Genomic DNA, 21,297 nt, shown 5'->3' on the forward strand with positions numbered 1-21,297 from the left:
CTTACTCTCTCTTTTTAAAAAAATCCTTCCAGCTCTTTGAGGCATTTTAACCACTGGTTACATACCCCATGGTCCAAGTAACATTGGTGTGAGGACCACCACCCCTAGAGTGTGCCCGTAAACCAGGCACAGAGAAACAGAGAGTAGGCATGATCAGGATGAACATTAAACACTTAATCAGAATAGTTGTCCTATACTAAGCACACTGTCACAGCAGAAATTACTCTCAGTGGTCTCCTCTAGTGCTGGTGGCTTCTGGAGTTGGTTGCAGGATGGGGGATCAAGACTGGAATGTAGAGACCATTTTTGTGGCCTTTTGTGCCCAGGTAGCTTTGAGTTACAGGTCACTAAGCCCAGCTCAGGATGGGCATGCACTAAGGAAAGAGAGCTTAAAGTTGAGAGATAAGGCTGTCAAGGCATTAACTACCAATGAAGCTCCCCATCTCCCTGTGAAACAACAAATCTTTCCTTGGGGGGTGGTTGATGGAGAAACATGGACTGTCCACCACCAGGTAATGGACATTGAGACAGGTGAGCCAACACATATGTGGTCCTTATTTCTTTGGTGTAGCTAGAGTAAAATATTTCTTTAGGATTTAAAATATTTATAAATGTTGGAGGGAAAAAATGTAATTAGAGCAGCTTATGCTATAGAGCATAATCTGAGCCAGATGTCAGAAATATTCCTCTCTTCTCATTATAACCAGATATACTGTATATATCATATATTATACATAGATAGATAGATAGATAGATAGATAGAGTGTTTTATAGAGAATTGTACATGCTGAAAAAGTATTGTAAAAACAATCAGAAGCCAGTGCTGCTATTTAAATTTTGTTTGATGAATCAACAAGTGTTATGGAGGAAAGCTGGATATATTTTTCATCATTTGCTTGAAGCTGTTCTCTTCTTTTTTGATCCTTCAGTGAATTTCAAACTAGTTTGCTTGCACAATGAATGATAAGGGCCTGGGGGTTTGCATTTCTGCTACAAACATCCAGAGAATTCTTTTAATCATGCATGCAGTGGTGCTTTCTGTGGTCATTTCTCAGCTGCCGTAGCCGTTGCTTTCATCCTGTGAGCTTTTGAAACTGCTTCTAAAGTTCAGGGTAGGATGAGGATGTGAATAATGATTCTGTTTGAATCCCACCATTTACTATATAGAACCACATCCTCAGTGCTTGTGGTTCAGCTCAGGTGAACAGGGTGCTCCAAGACCCATCTAAATAGAGTTCAGTAAAGTAGAAAAATCTATCACTTAATGTATCCAAAATATCCACATAATGTATCCAAAAGCTGTTTAAACTTTACTAAATATTCCAAGGTACAAAAAATAAATGTGACGGAGATGTTTTTTTGTTTTTGTTTTTAATTTGAAGCCTGTCCAGTGACAAAGCTGTGGTTAAAAGTTTATAGGGGGAAAATGGATTTGGGACTCTCAAGTGCAGGCATGCATGTGACAATATGTATCTTAGAACACAGGTTCAAAATGCAAAGTGTATTTCACAGCTTCTCCTGATCTATATTTTCTAGATAAAATATTATAAAGAAAAGAAAGTCTTCGGGGTGTGTGGGGGTGGGATCAGAATCAATTCTTTCCATGAGGGAGAGGGAGTAACACACACACACACACACACACATATATATTTGCAGAGTTAAAGCTATCATTCCTTTTTCGTCTACTTAAAAATGTATAATGGAGTGCTGTGAACTCTAATACACAGATTTCTAGAAGTCTACTGTATTTTTCACCCTATAGGACGCACTCTTTCCCCTCCAAAAATGAAGGGGAAATGTGTGTGCATCCTATGGGGCGAATGCAGGCTTCAGGAAGCTATCCGCAAGCCTGCAGAGCCCACCAGGAGTTCCTGCCGGGCGCTGCAGGCTTGTGGATAGCTGCCCTAAGCTACAGCGCTGCGCTCCCCGGGCTTCGGATAGCAGCAAGCTCCGGGAGCGATGGTGAGGTTGAGCGCAACCTCACCATCACTTCCAGACCTGTTCTGGGGGCTGGGGTCGGGGGAAGCTTGGGCTTCCCCAGCCCCGCAAGCTCCGGGAGCGATGGCGAGGTTCAGTGCAACCTTGCCATCGCTCCCGGACCCCCAGCCCCGAGGCTAAAAACGAAGCCAAGACAGCGAGCGGGATCCATTCCACTCGCTGTCATGGCTTCTTTGCTCTTTGGGGCTCGGGGGGGGGGGAAAATAATATTTCTTTTCTTTATTCCCCCCCCCAAAAAAATAAGTGCGCCCTATGGGCCGGTGCGCCCTATAGGGCGAAAAATACGGTAATTCATTGCCAGCCGTGAATATCAGTATGATGTGGGAATTTATGCCTCTTCTATTTTTATTTTCCTATGCAACAGAGTGATCATTGCATGGGCACCAACTATTATTTATGACAGACATTTACAATCTTTGCTTTTACAATTTTTTAATTGAGATTCATAGATTCAGTTAGGATTTCATGCCTGTAAGTAGTAAACTGTGTGACTCAGAAAGAACTCTTGAAGACTGACTATAAAGAATTAATTTAGCTTGTAGCTATGAAAAGCAAAATCACTTTGTGTATAGACACGTATCTATATTATAATACTTACCTTAGGTCACGGTTCAGGGCTTAAATAAAACAGATTGCATAATCTGCAAAAGTTTAAATGTTCCTCCCTTAAATGGAAAAACCTGCCATGGCTCTATGCCAAGGAGAATGGGCACTGGAATTTGTTGCTGCTAGGGTTATAGCCATGGCCACAGGGTGAGAAGGTAGAGCTGTCGAGACATTGCTGCCTCTGGGGTTTCTCCATATCTCTTCCCCAAATTTTCAGCTTCCTTATTTATTTATTTCATGAAATGTATACACCACTTGATTCTAAAAAAAGAAAGAAAATTAAAGCTGTTTACAACAAGATTTAAAAAAAAAAATCAAGAAAAAATTACAACCATAGTTTAAAACATACAAAGGCAAAATACTAAAACAGATTAAAATTACCTTAACGTTCCATGCATCTGGGTAGGCTTGTCGAAACAAGAATGTTTTAGCAGACGCACAAAATTTTGCAGTGAAGGTGCCCTGCTGGATATCAATAGGCAGGAACTTCCAAAGTGTAGGTACTGCCACACTTAACGTTCAAGTTCTTACAAATGTGATACAGGTATTATGTAGCGCTGGTGAGTAGTGTAGATTCTGCTGATTGAAGTAGTCGAGTGGGCACCTGTAGGGTAAAGTGAGCTGGTAGATAAACTGGTCCCAAACCGGTCATTAAAGAAATCTCCAGCCATTTTATTTGTAAAGCTTTACAACCAGTTCTTTAGCCAGTGTAACTGACAAGCACCAAGGCACTTATTTTTAAATTTTGTAAAAATTAAATGTTTTATTATTACTTCTGAATACAATTACACAAATCCAAACCTATTCAGTACTCTGCATTTTGGTTATTTATGTTCTGCATGGATCCTGTCCCCTGCTTTCTATCCTGTTTTTCAAGACTGCAAGACTTATTTCAGGGGAAGCTTAGCAGTTAGCATCATGTTAGTGGTTATCACAGTAGGCTCAGTCATAGGCCCTTGCCACATCTGGTAGAGTCTCAGCAGAAATAGTCAGGTGGGGGTAACGACAGAACTTTCAAGTTCAGGTTAAACAGGTTAGGACCTTGGATAGCTCCCAGAGACTGGACCATGTTTGTCAACCTAGAGCCAACTGTGAGGCAGACAACACCTCTTCTGCTGTAGGCCCCACCTTCTAGAGCAGGCTTCCTCAACCTCGGCCCTCCAGATGTTTTGAGACTACACTTCCCATCATCCCTGACTACTGGTCCTGCTAGCTAGGGATTATGGGAGTTGTAGGCCAAAAACATATGGAGGGCCGAGGTTGAAGAAGCCTGCTCTAGAGGGAAAATGCTGCCTGTACTCATTGTCTGATTTTGCATTCTTCGGCTTCTGCAAAGCTAAGAAGAGGGTGATGTGGCTCGGAGCTTTTCATCAAAGGCTGAAGATGGTGGTTGCATCATCTGGTCAGTAGGGCACAAATTTACAACCGAGAAAATGATGCTTTAGAAAATAAAAAATTTAAAATAGGATCAAGAAGATGTGTAGTATACTTGGTATCGATGATGGCTATTGTCAGCATTTTCATTTCTCTCCCGTTGCTGGATGTGGTCTGAGGTCTTGAGATATACGCTCATGGAGGTTTTGGAAGTGATCCCACAGATGGGGAAAGCACTTCAGGAGTCTGTTATATACATAACGACTGTATGTTTGATTGTGTACGGCTGTGTTAGGTAATTCAGCAACGGTTACCATGAAAAGGGGGAGGATGTCAGCATTTTCATTCTCTCCCGTTGCTGGATGTGTGATTATTACATCACATGCCTGTGTTTACATTCCATGCTTGGAAAGTGTGAGAACGGAAGCCAGTCCTATCTCTTCCGTTGTATTGTACTTTTGTATTTTCTCTCTCTCTCTCTCTTGGAGAAGATGTGAGAGGATGCCATGATTGCTTTGTCCTGTATATATTGCTTAATAAATATAACTTAGATGTCACACCTCATCGCCTCAGCTTCCAGTTTTACTCTGCTGTATGAGTGTGCACATATTTTCAGATATGTGTCGCTGCTGCACACCGGGACGGAAGAGTTATGAACGTCCCGGGCTGCGCTCCACAAGTAAGACGACTGGAGAGGCTTGTCTCAGTTCAGGGGCTGTGCAGTGCCCACCCCCGGAGCTTCTGACAGCTATAAGGGTTTAGGCAGTCTGTAAACTAGATCCAAGTTTTTCAAGAACCTTGAACCTGGCTTGGCTGTAAATGGGCAGCCAGCCAGTGCAGACATGACACCATTGCTAAGACATGTTTCCAGCCCTGTCAGACCCCACTCTTTAGCAGCTGCATTCTGCACCGGTTGAATCTTCTGAACCAGGCCCAAGGGCAGCCCCACCTAAAGCAAATTGCAGTAATCCAGCCTCAAGGTTACAAACACACAGACTACAATGGTCAGGCTACCTCTGTCCAGGCATGGCCATAGCTGGTGAACCCGATGGAACTAAGAAAAGGTACTCCTACATATTATATTCAATCAATTTTACTTAATAAACAATTGCTTCATAAATCAATTTCCGCATGATGTTAGTTAGTTTGTTCTTACATAAAGCATCAATGCATTAAAACGTGACTTAAATTTGATTTATAAATCTTTTTATTTCATAGGCCCCATCTAAGAAAGAAGACTGTCCCACAGGAAAATGAAAGTTATGAGACCTCTTATGAAAGAGATATTATAAGGTACAGAGTTTTAAAAATTAATTCGTATTTAAATGTTAATAATCTGCCTGTCTGTTGCTAGGGATGCTCTGTGTGACTCATGCTAAACCATTAAATACTATGGGATGTATTCAGCTGGCTTTTACTCGGAGTAAATCAATTGAAATTAAAGGGTCTACTCTGAGGAAAAGTAAATTGAATACAACACAGTATTAATAAAATACTAATTAGGGACTAACCCTAAGCCTTCAAGGAGCTATTGGGTGCTGCCAACCTCCCTCTCTGACAGCAGAGTGAACACAAAAAGGGGACATCCCAGAAATGTGTCAGGGGTGTCTTTGATCCAGTGGACTCAACATCCCTTCTTCCCAGTGGCCCTCATGAAAGGTCAAAACTCTGTGTAAGCCCTGGAGCTGGCTTAGTTATTAAACTTCCCATTAGTGCCAGTCAAAGTGAGGGAAATGGAGTAGCTTAGAAAGTTCTGGTTCCTCTGTTGTGGAATCTCATATACCAACACCACCTTAAGATCGCTCTGTTAAAACAACAGCAAAATCAAATTCAATGGAAACTAATGCAGCAGCATATAAATACCCACTGCCAAATGCCTGATGAAATGGTTCAAAACTTTAATTACTTAGTTAGCACTGATAGTATATAGCATAGCTCCTTGGGAAGGAATTCAAATGTTACCGTCTTAGTTTTGTCCACTGTGCTCTCCTTAATCGTTTCCATCAACACACCCTCTGCCCAACAAAAGTAATTTCAGCCATCCAGGAACAGCTTGACTGGCATGCAGGGTTCTTGCTGACTTGCATGCAGAAATCAAGGTAACAAGTCGAGCTGAGAGTGATGGATTTTGGCATGCCTCCAAGTCTCAGATTTTTATGTATGTTTTACATCATTTGCATTCAATTTCCCCTTAGTCTTAGGGAGCCTTTTATGTGCATTTTACATATTTTATTTAGAATTCCCCTTAAGCATACGTGAAGTTTAAATAAAATCCCCCCTGAGTGGAAATTGAAAGAGAGAGAGCGAGAGAGAATATGTAGAATACCCACTGAAAGTGACGGCACATCATCAAGTCTTATGATTCCCAGTGGGACATGCGGCATTGATTTCAGTATGTGTGGCAGCAGGAGCTCAGTGCAATAGCGAACCACTCTTAGGCAGTTGAAATTACTTCTTTGACCAGCAGTCCTCAAATCACCTGGTATGGAAAACTGGAGAGAGCTCCTGCCTTGATCTCACATTGGTGCAGGCAGATAAGATCATGTGTGTCCACTTGGGAACCATAACTCATTGGATTCCTCCCCCAGCCCTAATTCAAACAAAACTCACAGCAGCATATAACTTTGCACTTTGTTTAGGGTGGTGGCCTGGAGGAGGAAGCAAAATGAACGAATTCGCCAAGCAGAGGAGCGGCGTCTGATGCAAGAACATGCGAAAAGGTCATGTTCCCGGAACCACTGTTTCACACCTAGCAACTCCCTGCAGTGTAAGGCGGTTGATTTCATTAACGGAGGCATTAGGAATGACCTGTGTCTAAGGCTTTGCACAGTCGGTAGATCACACGGCTCTTAATCTCAGGGTTTGGGGTTTGAGCCCCATGTTAGGCAAAAATGAGCCCTTCACTTCAGGGGGTTGGACTAGATGATCCTCAGGATCATTTTCCAACGCCATGAATCTATTATTCACAGCATTGTAAGGGGTCCCATCCAACTTTACAATTCTATGGTTCTTCCGTGAAATAGGTGTCAGACTAAAGCAGAAACCATGACTAAACAGCTGTTTTCTTAAATGCGCTCTTTACATTGGGCAGGCATTTGAGTCCATTGATTGAGGTCTTAACCATCTTTGACAGAGATCCCTTGCAATTGCACATGTAATGAGATCTGCAATTTACTATGTTTGAGATAGGATTTGGACCAGAGAAACTGAAGAGATAGAAAGGCTTAAGTATCCCGCTTTCCCTATGCTCCTTCACTTTGAGTTCCCTCTTTCCAAAGAATCTTTTGTTCTGTTTTTTGAAAAAACAATAACATTGTGGCTTGTTATACATATATTTGCATAGAATGTGGAATTAGCCTCTCATTGCTCTAAGGAATTTCAACATGCATTCTAAAATTTGTTCCTCAGGTTGGCTCTGCACATCTTTGCCTGAGGGAAAACTGTAGATCTGCTCTAAGTCGCCATTGGCTCAGCATACGTATACTATGACACACATTTGAGTTCATGATCTCTCTGAACTTCCTTTAAAGCTCCAATAATGTGGGGTTTAGAATAGGCATCACTGTTGCCAGAGGCGTACCCAGGGGTTGAGTAGGTTGGCTGCTGCCAAGGGCACAGGCCTGAGGAGGGGCACAAAAATTGTGCCGCTGCTTGGCACCCCTTGGGCAGCAATGAGTTTTCCTGGGGCAGTGGAGGGCACCAAGCTATCACTGCCTTTGTCTCCACAGCAATATATTTCTCCCCTGCCCCTGGTTTACCCTCTCTTTCCTCCCAAGGATCCATCAGTGCCACCTCTTAACAGAACGTATTTCCTTTTTTTTTTTTTTTTTATAATAATTTTTATTAATTTTCCACACATAAAATAAAGAACAATGTAACACATTATAACTTCATACTCATCAGTTCATAGCCTTTTTTCTTTGACTTCCCCATACCTCCCCATCTCTGCATCCTTGTTTAATAATTCTTTAGCAACCCTTAAGTCCATTGTCTTAGTTCCTTTTCATAAATATTTCTTAAGTTTTTTTTGTTTACTGCTGCAATTCTTTACTTCTTATCCCCTGACATCTTAACATTCCTCAATTTTACAATTATTTTTAAGATATATTTTAAAATTCTTCCAGTCCTCTTCCACTGTCTCTTTCCCCTGGTCCCGGATTCTGCCCGTCATCTCAGCCAGTCCCATAAAGTCGATCACCTTTGTTTGCCATTCTTCCAGAGTAGGTCATCTTCCTCCCATTCCTCCCGCCAAAAAGTTATGATGTTCTCTGTGAGAAATTTCACAAGGTTGTCCCCTTCCCCTTCAGGCACCAATCTAAATTTTAAATTCTTCTCTTTACGTTGAAGTTCCAGTAAGGAGAGGGCTGCATCATGCTCATTCACTTTTTTAATAATAGGCCCAAATTTTTCCCTTGTCTCTTCAGCCGTTATTTTTGCACTTTCTGCAATCTTTCGTGTTTCTGAACTTTCCTGAATTAATCTATTTATAGAATCTGTGTTCGATGCAACACTAGCCGTATTCACATCCAACCTTGTTGTCAACTCTGTTAATTTTTTAGAATTCTCTGTCGAAAGTTTTGTCAATGCTTCCAGGGATTGATTTATTTTAAGTAGAGCCTGAGTCATAGGATCCATAGAAGCTGGTGTTTTTTCCTGCACAGCTGCAGTTCCTGATATAGAGGCCCTTTTCTTGTGAGATTGTTTTGCTTTCTGCCTTGTTACTATCTCATCTGTAGGGGCACTCATATCCTCAAGGTCGTTTTCACAGAGTTGATTCCCAAGTGGAAAATCCCACTGTTACTTTTTCAAGTGCAACAGTTTCAGATAGAGCCCTCTAGAGGGAGCATTCAATTGTATCCAAATGGCAGAGATAGAAGAAAACAAAGAAGCAAGGGAGTATAACAGTAGCCAAAAGTTTCCAATGTCCAAATTGTAATGTCTCTATTTTTCTATGTGGCCAAAATGCAGCAAAGTACATCTAAGGTCCGATAACTTTTTTGCAAACAAGTCCCCACTTTTCAAAGTTTGACAGTCCACGTCCCGGTGTCTTTTTTGGGCAGCCCGACCCCAGGGGATTTGGCAATGGAAGGTCTTAATTTTCCATTAATTTTCCAGCAGATTAACAACGTTCCAATCCCTTCCCCCCTTCTCCTGCCAATCTGGGGGGAGGTTTTAAGTCCGATGTCAGTTTGACAGCTTAAAAAAATTAGAAAGGTTCCCTTTAAGTGCAGCTTGATTTTCGTTGCTTTATTCCTTCTGCAGTTCCGGGGAGGCAGACTTCCTTAATTTTTGCCTTTCCCGTTTTCGGCCAATTTTTTTTTTTTAAAAGTCCCGTTACTTTTTCCAATCTTACTCACGGGTGTTGTGGTCAAATTCCAATTGCAGGAAGGAATCGGCGCTCTCCGCTCATGGCGACGCGGCTTCACTCCGCTAGCTGGGTGACGACTCTCAGCACCGCGCTTACCCCGATGCCGCTCAGAAGCCTTTAAAAAGGCTCCCTCACAGTACCGGGGGGCGCAAAGGGTGCCCACCGAATCTCCTTTGTTCACAGGCTCCGCGCCTGTGATTTTAGGGGTCCCCCGCTTGCCGTAGCGGGTAAGACCCGAACTAACGGAGCAGTCCTGCCTCGGAGCTCGAGGCTCGGACCGCCATTAAGCGCTGGCGCCGACCGGAAGTCCAACAGAACGTATTTCCTTATGCTTAACACTTGTCTTTCCATAGCGACCTCCCACTCAGAAGAAACACACTGCTTCCTGTAGAAATATGCTGAATTTTAAAAGTCACTGAGCTCCTGGAACTAAGAATCACCGTACTGGTTTTCAAAACAACCCATCAGAGCAGGCTTGTGTGTGTGCATGCGTGGTTCTTTTTTGGTGGAGCCACATATTTGCACAAGCAAATTAAACAATCGTGGGTGCAATCTTGTTTTTGTTTCTTGACATGCATGTATGTACAACAACTCCACATTTGTTGAAACAAAATGAAATGTTTCTGATCTTGTTGAACATTCCAAAAGATTTTTCAAAAATCTGCTGAGAAGAGTCACTCAAAAACTGCTTGTTGTTTATTTTGTCCATATTTCCAGTACAAAAGAGGATAAACTTACTTTTGAAGGCCATCCTGCTGATACCATGCATGCACTGTGGAACATGTGTAGCCCCTCACAAGAGTCAGCAGAACTCTCAGCCCCCACCCCTGGTGAAAGCCCCCTCCACACCTCCCAGACCCTATGCTGCCATCTGCCTTGCACTGCATTCAGGCCATTCCTCCCTCCCTACATGCCCATTCTCCTCAAGGACTCCTCATCCAGCTCTACTCCTGCTCTTTCTTGGAATAGCCTGCATTCTGGGGACTCCTCCCTTGGACAGAAAGACCCGACCACAATGCTGAGGCACCCAGCAGCACCATGGGGACCTGGTGGGAGAATGGGAGTTCTGCTGGCGCCCTGTGGAACAGCTTCACATACGTCACATTTTTGCAACAACAAAGAAATTGAGCAGAGCTGCCCTATGAGTGGAGAACAAAGAAAAGGACAAGAAAAAGTTTATTTCTACCCTCTACTTCTCTTTGGTGCTTAAATCTAGACAACATAAAAAGCAAATCGGTTTTAGAAGTTATGATTCATTCATTGCCAGCATGTTTCCAGCTTTGGTTTACTTGATGATGGCTTCTGTTCTAAGTGACAAGGAAGGCTGAGCATGTGGTTTACATCTGAGGCATCCATTTGAGAGGGAACAAATCCCGCCATGTCCGAGGGCCTTCCTTCAATTCTATATAATTATGGCACCGGCAATTTTAAGTCAAGTGCACACCCTTTCCATGCCACCGCAGACAGATGACATCAACTGAACAGATCTGATAATTAAAACAAAAGCTTCCCTTTAGTATTTTTCTAGTTATACAATATTCTACCACAAAACAGATGTGTGAGCTATTTTGCTAGTGAACTATAGCAGTTTTACTTGCATCCTTGCACATATGAGCAGGCTCAGTAACGTGAACAAGGCATCACAGGTTAGCTGAGTGAAAACTTGATGTATTTTAAACACAGATTGGTGTATTTTAAAATAGGCAAAGTGGTAGATCACTCACCTTTATTACATGCCTTCATAACATATCTCAAAATTCCAGAACAATTCATAATTTTTATAAAAACACACATTTCATTCCCTTAGGCCATAATATTTATCACAGGTATGATTTTTTACTTGAAGACAAGCTCATTATTTTTTTTTGCTTGAGGACATATTCATTCTTATCCAGAATCTCATATTCTGCAACAACAAAGCCATTTTAAATGTATGCAGTAAGGATTTAACCATGCAAGCATTGCATGCATGTACACTGTTAACACACCAACCTGCTTGGCTACATATTCATAGCATGCTAACATTTCACACTGGCAATAAGATCTGACTTAAATGAGATTCTAGGTACATGCCATGTTTCACAGGTAAGTTTTTCTTGTGTACCCATCATCCTGTTTAAATTAGGCCCACAAACAAGGGAAATACCGTGTTGTATTCCATACAGTGTGCCCCATGACTGGCAGCTGCTTTTGTGAAAAAATACCAGTACAGCAATGCCTCACAAACAAAAAGGGCTTCAGTGTGAAAAGAAATGCAGATAATACATGAAAGGGTATGTTTATAAGGCTTGGTATCAGCAGTTTGGTATTTTTCTCCATGGGTATACACAAATGTACATAAAATAGCAGTCTTGAACTTAGTGAGTAGAACCCAGAGAAAGTTTACTGAGCTTAGGTCCGATTGAAAATCACTGGAACAAATTTAACAAATGATGTGGAGCATGTTCATCCTTTTAGAGTTTCTTCTCATCTTAATTACCTAGATCAAAATCTACAATCTCCTGAAAACTTCGCTGAAAATTTATTTGCCTGGATGAAGCCTTACAGACAACACCAGGGCCGTCCATACACAGTGATGGAAGAAACAACAATCAATCTCCCTAGAGAATTCCCTTACAGGTAGAGGAAACATTAAAACATTTCTGTGTTTTTTTGTTAGCTTAATTTGTCATAAAATGTCTTGCAAACGTCTTGCAGTGTTTCATACAAATCAAAGTTCTATTGCCCTGAAGTTAAAGTGATTGAGCACTGGCTACTCTACTGAAATGTTAGTAAAGAGCATCAAATCTAGACATCCCCCTTCAATTTGCTTTTTTCCAGATTTCTCTTCAGGGCTCTGTATTTAAATAAACATATGGGGACAACAGGATGGCTATCTTGTCCCAGTCATCCATTATATGCAGAGAGGATATTGTGCTGGTATCATGGCACTGAGACCTAAGGGAGTATTAGACAAAGGATTAAATGCAGTTGGTGCACATTTCACTCTTATGTGAAAAAGCTCAGAGGCTGATCTTGTTGATGTTTTCCTGGAGATATGTCCCATTGTCCATTGGGGCTTGTTCCCAGGTTAAGTAAGCATAGGAGTGCAGTCTCAGATCAAAACACCTAGAGTTGTTGTTGTTTTTTTAAATAACATTTATATTCACAAACTATGCTGCTGTGTCTTTTAAGAATTCTGGCTTGCATTATTTTAGAGATCAGTGTAACCTATTATATTCATAGGTTGGCCTGGGGAACTCCAACCACTCAAGATGTAGACATAAAATTGTATCGTCCCAAGGTGAAGTTCGATAAGGAACGCAAAATAAGCAGCCTGCATGTAGAGAAGAATTTGCAGCCAACTCAATCAATCCCAGCCAGAGGGTATGTTTGGAAGATAATATTTGTTCCTGTGCCAAGTAGGTCCTGCCTTACTGTTCACCCCTCAGTTCCTTGTGCCCTTCTTCTCAGTCTGACTGATAACAGAAGACAGCATCACATCTTCATTTCATGGAAGAAAGAACTTTGATTTTCACCATGGTTTTTGTTTCTAATCAACAAAGGTTTGATTGCTTTTTAAGCAAAAAAAAAAAAAAAAAAAAGGATTGTGTGATTATGGAAGAAGATTCACAATTCTGCTTCCTTTAGCGAAATGCTGTCACAGAAAATGCATTGGTTTATAGATGCTGGTTTACTAGATTATATTACATACAGGGATTACACTATTTTTCATTGTCACTAAAATGTGCAGATCTGAAATCTGAACTGGACAGACAGGCAGAATTCACCAGAACATTTTATGGACACTTATTAAAAAAATCTGGTGACAGAGTTCTGAGAGATCTCTTGGACAAAATTAGTGCAAGGCCAGCATGTTCCAGTGATGTCACTAGGGCTGTGTACACATTGTACTTTTGAGGAGGCACATTCTTTCCTTTAAAGAATTCTGATCACAGTAGCTTACCCCTTGCAGAGATACCAACAACCCATTAAAAAACCTATAATGCCTAGGATTCTTTGCAAGGAAAATTTGCTTCAAATGTGCTTTAAAGGTATACTGTATACTTTGCCTAGAGCGTTCCTGAATCCAGATGGGAGTCTTTGTGAATTGCAGAGATAGTGCTGGTACAATAATAACCTTATCTCTCCGGTAGAGTTATTTAAGAGAGGCAGTGGGGATCTTATCCTCACATTTGTTATACATTCATGCACTTATACCATATTTTCCCGTCTATAAGACACCCCCATGTATAAGATGACCCCTATTTGGGGGGACTCCAATTTAAGAAAATGAGGGGGGGGGATACTATCCATGTATAAGACGAGCCCAGACTTCGAACATTTTTTTAGAATAAAAAAACCCATAGTCTTATACACAGAAAGTATGGTATATACATATACATACAATACATAATATATATACTGTACATCAGGGTGGGCCAAGTGGACTGCAGTTGTACTTCAACGCAGACCCCATGGGCCACACACTGCCTTGTCGTGAGGGGCGGGGAGCAAGGCCCAAATTTCGAAGCCTCCCAACTATCCCCAAGCTCCCTTCTCAAAGCTGGCTAAGCAAGGCACTGGGCTATGGGAAGAAGGCACAAGGCTCTGGCAGGGTCCTAGAGCCCTCCCACCTAATTTCCAAAGCCCAGGGCCTCGCTTACCCAGCTTTGGGAAGGTAGTATGAGGGCTGTGGGGTGGGGCATCAAATGTTGCCGAGGGCCACCCAAAAAGGCCTCAAGGGCTGCATGTTGGACTGCCCTGCTATATATTTTAAACATTGCTATATAATTAACAGTTACAATCACCATCATCCCTGGTGCAAAAAGCCTCTGGAAACAGCTGATAATCCAGCATTCCACAGTAAATATTTGGGAGCCCTGAAAAAACACATTTCCCATAATTCCTGGTGCCTAGGTTGCTGCCATGTCAATGTTTCTGATTCCAGGGAGCGAGAGGCCTTGCAAAGAGGCCTCTCTGTTACCATGGGCATCACAAGGTAAGGGGTGGACAGAGGAAGCAGCTTCAGTTCTGGGATGCGTTGGCACCAGGCAAACACATTACGAGCCAGACTTGAACTTTAGTGGAGTTTTGTCTCAGCTTGTAATGAACTGGAAGTGTTGACTCTTCCGTTTACCGTTATGAGCCCCATAATTCTGCACTTACCGTACATGTCATCGCTATTGCTAACAACGGTTCTCAGTGTTAAGAGACACAACCTTTGGATATAGTACAGTATGAAAACCATGTATTTTTCCCGTCCCTGCTTTTGATTGCTAGTTGTTTTTAAGTCCCATTGTCAGCATTCCTTAGCGTTAACTGTTTATCACTTGGTGATCTGTCTTCTTTCTTTCCTTCTCTCTCTCCAGGAGATTCATCTTAGTGAATGACCCAGTTGCAGTACCTTCTACTCCTCCTTTGAGCCCACTGGAGAGCAGGTTACTCAGTGCTCGTTTCCCTAAACAGAAAGAAAAGATTCTGAATTCTCTCTTCACAAATGTGCAGGAGCCATTCTAGGCTTTGCTTTTATTTTCAGCAGCTTTGTCTTAGTGAATGAGATGCCTTCATCATCTGCTCCTTCTGTGGGTCCATTGCACACAGCTTTCTTCATTCTTTTCTCCCAAACTTGTGGGCACACTGCTGTGTCGTTTCATATTATTTGAACTGGTCTCCAATATTGGTTAGCCAAGTAATAACACCATATTCCAACCCTCAGTTAATTTTGCAGTATGAGTTATTTTTATGATGGGCTGTTTGTTGCTCTTAATTGATTCTTACTTGGATAGTTCATAAATTATTTTCCTCCGCACCAAGCACTAATTAGTAAATAAGTACTAATGGCCAAATGGAAAACATATGAATTACTACTTATATGAATTACTAATGGAGTTAAAAGCCAGAGATCTGATTTGTGCAAATGTCCATAGCCTACGGTTGTGAGAAATTTTGTTTTCCTAATAGAATGAAGTACTACGCTTTCGTTGATGTCAACCTCATTTGGGCTTTGGGTAAAACTTCCAGTCCTTCCTTACAAACTACACACAGTCTTGTTCTCCTTCTTCCACTCATCTTCATGCAAGAAATAGAATTAGCTCCTTGCAAGGGGCATTCCAGGAAGCACTGAAAGTCTCACCCAAAGCTCAGATGAGTTGTTGTTTTTAACTTGCAAGTAGACTCTGAGCAACTATTGGCATGTCTATGACTGTCACCACCACATCTTTTTGGGCTGTCCATTTGGCAACCTGGTGGTCCATTCAAGTGGATGCTATTTCTCCTTCTTGAAGACAAATCGGTAACTACATGAAGGATTCTTGTTGCTCCTGATAAATTCTGATGTGTAACATCACTCAGAATTTATTCATCGATGTCAATACTAATGGAGATAGTTACCTTATGAAGATTCTTCTGACTCAAAAATAGTTTAGAACATCAGCTGTTACACTACTCAAGTCTACCTAATTGGGTTTCCTTCCCTCTGGAATCCTGATTTTGAGGGAGTATTAAGGACCACTGGGTACTGACTCTTAAGACACCTTAATATATGCTAATTGAAGTGGTACAAAGATGGTGTAGCTTGCAAGTTTCAGAAAGACCACAGAACTCATATAGTTAACCCAAATATTAGCTATTGAAGCTACTATATCTAAAAACTGAGGCAGGAGTAAAAGTATAGGTAGCAGTAACAGGACTTAGAAACTATGGTTTGTCCTAAGCAAGCTTTTCCACCAGAGAAAGTCAGTATAATTTTGCTAAATAAAAAAATGAGATGCATGTTTAAAAAGCTTTGATCAGTATTTGTCTTTTCTGTGTGCAAGATCATGTTGTACACTAAGCATTTGGCCAGTCTTTGAGCTCTCTTCCAGATACAGTTCAATATGTCTGGTTGCTATATATCCTAGATACTTAAAACACACACACACACACACACACAGAGAGAGAGAGAGAGAGAGAGAGAGAGAGAGAGAGAGAGAGAAACCTTAGGGCTGGCTTTACCCTAAAGCAGCATAAAGTGATTACTTCAGGCCACAGGGTCCAGAAGGGGCACCACTTTTCTGCCCCTATGTATCCTCAATAAAATGAACTTTGTGTTGTTTTTATCTCTCACTTCAAGTGTGCACTGAAAAGCATTTTCCTTGGTTTCTCTTCAGCAACAAACACTCTTCTTATTTCTTCCTAAGCTGGAACATTTTCCAGAAGCCTGGAATCTCTAAGCAAGATTCAGCAGTATGGACCCTGTGGCCTGAAGTAATCACTTTCAATTATTCTGTGCATATATATATATATATATATATATATATATAATGGTTTTAATATATTTTTCCCTTCTAACATTTAGTTTTTATGGGATCATCACTTACTCTAAAGGCCAAACTAGACATGGCTGAAAATGTATCGTTGTACTTAACATGGGGCAACATAAGGTGCCCTCCCACTGCAAAAAGTAACCTCAAATGAGCACTTTTCATGATGGTCCATTGCAGTCCCTCCCTATCGGATGTGATCCCCTCCCATCTGCTCTTTGCATTTTTTGAAAGTGAATGTTAAGTGCAACTTCCCAGCTGGCCTTTGGTTTAGGGGAGCTGCATATCTTAAATTTAAATAACTTTTAAAAATTGCTACCGATTTATATTTATTGTGAATCTCCCTATCTACTTGAATGTAATAACTTGGTTAAGGGGCCAATCTTTTCCCCAGCTGCTGAACCCTATTCTCCCTTTACTATTGGCATTCTCCCTATGCACTGAGAGCTCTCCATGATCTATGGAGCACATAAAGAAGGTGCTGGATTCAGGGCCGGATTTAGGTTTGATGAGGCCCTAAGCTACTGAAGGTAATGGGGCCCTTTATATGTCCAGCTGTCCTTTGTCAACAACAAATTGTTGCTGTTTTTTGTGTTGAATATATGCTATATGGTAATTTAACGACCTAATAGGTATCTAAAGCCATTTGCACATAACAAAATATGTATTTTATCAAAGTAATTGTTGAACTGAAATACAATTAAGAAGAAGTATATTAATAGTGAAATACATTTAAACTTTTGGGGGGGGCCCAAGAGAGTGGGGCCTTAAGCTATAGTTTGTTTAGCTTATACGTAAATCCAGCACTGGCTGAATTAGACCTAACATTATATTCCCCTATCCTGCAGAGCTGTGTTTTCTTCTTGGGTCATTTTTCAAAACCTTGCATCAGTTCTCAAAACAGCAGCACATTCAGACTTTAAATGCTGTGCTATTTCAAGCACAACTTGAGGCATAGAGGTTATAATTTGCTTTACACACACACACACACACACACACACACAACCCTCTACTCTGTCATGACACTGGTTGTATTTAGTTAAAGCTCTGAAGAAAGCACATATGCATTCCTTGTTTTTTAAAAAGCAGCTGGGCAGTGTCCAATATTGCTAGGGAGAACTTTGGCAGTGCTGAATCTGCCTAGACAGTATTGAATCCTCTTTTTTATTTCACTCTAAATGGCAAGACCTTTGCACAGCCAAAATGTCTTCATAGGTGAAGGCAAGTGCAAAGCAACCTGGAGCAAGAGACTGCGACAGCCACCCCCAGCCTGGTACCCTCTAGATGTTCCTGAACTACAACTCCCATCATTCCTGACCATTGGCTGTGCTGGCTTTGGCTGGTGGGAGTTGTAAGGCATTCCAGGCAGGGGGATATTTGCAGAAGAGATGCTGGAAGGAAGCTGAGTGGTTCCTCAAGTCATGTACTGAGCCATTCCTTGCCTTAAAGCAGGGACGGGGAACCTGTGGCCTGCCAGCTGTTTGACTACAACTTCCACCATCCCTGACCGTTGGCCCAGCTGACTGGGGCTGATGGAAACTGGAGTCCAACAAGATCTGGAGGGCTGGAAGTTCCCCCTCCCCGCATTAAAGGAAATTGGAAAACAAGATGCAGAGGGCAGGTTTACGTCATGGAAAGCCTTGATTATTTGGGACAGAAAGTTATGCAGATGGTGTTGGAAATGAGCAATAAAAAGCCTCGCCTCCCCCTTTAAATGTTCTTAAATGTCTACATGCTGGGCGCTTTCCCTGCATGACTAAAGCAGGAGAATGATATACCACTCCCAAAGCATGGCATACCAGCAAGATTATTCTCTCCACTTACCTCCAGTTTTGGAAGCCCTCCTAGGGGTTCTTTTCTTCCATCTATAACCTATTTACTTTTCTTCTCTCACTGCCGCCACACACATGCACTCGGTAGCAGCACTTGTGGTGGAGCTGAGCTCCCCGCTTAAAAACTGCCATCCTTTGCTGCATCCCTAGATGGGCCAGACTGCAACTTGGTCAGTTTCACTGGTGTATTTGTGGGCCCTGGCCTTGCAGCAGCAGCTCCATCATCCCATCCAGGAAAGCAGCAGTAAAATTGGTATCAGGGAAGATGGCTCTGCCCCATGACACAGGCCTCTACTGCACACACTTCTGCTGCATTGCTGTCACATGCTACTGTCTAACAAAGCCTAAAATACATTTGTCATGCTGGTCTTGTCAGTAAGTGCCGAAGTCATTGCTACAGATTTTTTCCCTTTGTTTGCATGCTTGGTCAGTAGTTTAGGAGACAGAAATAGAGAAAAGGGCACTTGGAATTGCTATGTCTGCTCATATCACTAATTCTGTGTGCCCCAAGTTACGTTGACCTAGCCTTGAAACTGCTGGTAATCACAGAGGACTGGGATATAGTAGTTATGAATAAGAAGACTACTCTTCTGTGGGTTGGTGTCTCGTTTTGAGTCAAAACAGAAGTCATTTAAAACATTTTTAAAGAGCTACAGTTGGGCAGATTTCCCACAGAGGTTTATTTTTCTTCTTCTGTTAACAGTCTCCTAATCAAAACCACTGGCTGGAGCCTAAAGGGGAGGGTTATTTGATCTAATACACTAACCTTCCAAAAATTATGCTACCTGTATCAAGTCTGGCAAAGCACCTGGATGGATGGGTGGGGATGAAATGGTCAGATATATTGAAAGAGAGTACCATTTCATTTTTCTGATATATACCGTATATATCACTCCTTTCATCAGTAAAGTTCTTTTATTTATGAGATTTCTCTCCTACCCTTCATCACAAAAGTTTGAAGGGCTAGTCACAACAATGTAACATGCAGCCTAACCATAACTTACAATTAAAGACATCACTGTACACCTACCAGCTATATACCCCCAATACATTCTAAAGGAAGGCCTATGTAAAGGAGTGTGAGTCTGACACACACTGTCCCAAGAGCCAGCTGGGCCAAAGAGCTGCATATTGATATTTATGCTGCTCTTGGTCATAGCCAAGAACAGCACGCAGATGCTGATTGGGTTGAAAGTTGGAGAAAGGGGATGCAGGAAGAGTCTGGAGTCTAAAGGGGAGGGATGAATTGGGAAATGTGCCTCTTCAAATGCATGTCCTCCAAATGGCTTCTAAGTAAAGTGTGTGTGATAAAGGTTCTAGCATGGGCACTCTCAGATTGACATCCTCAAAGCAGTGTTAGAAACAGAGATATGAAAGCTAGGAGCTAAATGTCACCTTAAACTTAGGTTACTGGTGCAACAATGTCTAGGAGTGCTTTTTTAATAGCAAGAATACAAAGCTGAAAAAGAATGAACTGCAGCTAAAATATTATGTTCATTTTTCACATGGTCTAGTCTTTCCCCTGCCCACCCCTCTAATATTCTTAAGAGGGTCTCTTCTCCAGTCTTCAGAGAGTAGCTGGAAGTAAGGTAAAGGTAAAGGGACCCCTGACCATTATGTCCAGTCGTGACCGACTCTGGGGTTGTGGTGCTCATCTCGCTTTATTGGCTGAGGGAGCCGGCGTACAGCTTTCGGGTCATTTGGCCAGCATGACTAAGCCGCTTCTGGCGAACCAGAGCAGCACACGGAAACGCCGTTTACCTTCCTGCCAGAGCAGTGCCTATTTATCTACTTGTACTTTGACATGCTTTCAAACTGCCAGGTGGGCACCCTGTCGCAGGGATTCGAACCGCCGACCTTCTGATTGGCAAGTCCTAGGCTCTGTGGTTTAACCCACAGCGCCACCTGCGTCCCTGTAGCTGGAAGCAGGGAGGCAGAAAAAGGTCCTCCTCTCCTTCCACTCTGCAGTTTTAATCTGAAATCTTAGGTGCAGTACTGCGCCCGGAGCTCAGAAACTGCTCACGCTAATGAAATTCCCTTTCACAAAATGCAGCTAAAACAATGGGAATTTCGAACACTGTCTCAAAGGACAGCACTGCTCTTGCCCCTTTTCCACTGGATTATGAGCAGATAGCTTCATTATAAACCAAACTTCTCCTATGTATTATAAACTAAACTATCTCATGTATATATTTTTTCCCAAAGAATGATGCACAATCACACACTGGGTCCTTTGAATTGTGATGGGGCCTGTCCCTTCTCTATTCAAAGAGCTGACAAGACAGAAATTTGCATTGGAGGGAACATTTCTTCTGAGATGATTCCTATAACTCACACAATATAAACACCAATGATTCCCCCCGCCCCCAGGCCCGGTTTCACTTGCTAAATCTAGAATCCAAGGACTGATTTTTGCCTCCCATGGACTGCAACTTCCTGGTGGCAGGGCAGTATTGCAATTTGATTACAGTGGGGCCTCGCAAGATGAAATTAATTCGTTCCGCGAGTTTTTTTGTCTTGCGATTTTTTCGTCTTGCGAAGCACGGACTTTGGAAAAGCTTCAAAAATCACCAAAGTCTTCAAAAACCTCAAAAAAGGCTACCACACCACGTGCTATGAGTTGCTCCTCGAAGTGAATGCACGGTTTTAAGAAAAAGGAAACAAACTTGCAAGACAAAGGAAACAAACTTGCAAGACGTTTTCGTCTTGCGAAGCAAGCCCATAGGGAAATCCGTCTTGCGAAGCAACTCAAAAAACGAAAAACTCTTTCGTTTTGCGAGTTTTTCGTCTTACGAGGCATTCGTCTTGCGAGGTACCACTGTATTTGATCACTCCA

At 42.0% G+C, this 21,297-nt stretch overlaps 1 protein-coding gene and 1 long non-coding RNA gene across 5 annotated transcripts in view; one reads left to right on the forward strand and one right to left on the reverse strand.

The window, feature by feature from the left end:
• LOC307209439 (uncharacterized protein) overlaps positions 1-15,043 on the forward strand; it is a 95,439-nt gene extending 80,396 nt beyond the window's left edge. For all 3 annotated transcript variants that reach the window (XM_079964493.1, XM_079964492.1, XM_079964494.1), the window contains 5 exons: positions 5,197-5,271; positions 6,618-6,745; positions 11,830-11,965; positions 12,572-12,712; positions 14,698-15,043. In XM_079964493.1, the coding sequence (XP_079820619.1) occupies positions 5,197-5,271; positions 6,618-6,745; positions 11,830-11,965; positions 12,572-12,712; positions 14,698-14,845 (628 nt within the window). In that variant the 3' untranslated portion in view covers positions 14,846-15,043. The remainder of the gene's footprint in view (positions 1-5,196; positions 5,272-6,617; positions 6,746-11,829; positions 11,966-12,571; positions 12,713-14,697) is intronic.
• Positions 825-5,187, reverse strand: LOC307209490. 2 transcript variants are annotated; one of them, XR_013835607.1, is made up of 3 exons: positions 2,986-5,187; positions 2,597-2,865; positions 825-1,225 (listed from the first exon to the last, which is right to left on the reverse strand). It is a non-coding gene; the product is annotated as an uncharacterized lncRNA (long non-coding RNA). The 2 variants fall into 2 exon arrangements; XR_013835608.1 differs by having other exon boundaries at positions 2,597-5,187.
• Positions 15,044-21,297: the final 6,254 nt, after the last annotated feature.

The sequence above is a fragment of the Podarcis cretensis genome, assembly GCF_951804945.1.
Source record: "Podarcis cretensis genome assembly, chromosome: 2".
Lineage (NCBI taxonomy): Eukaryota > Metazoa > Chordata > Lepidosauria > Squamata > Lacertidae > Podarcis > Podarcis cretensis.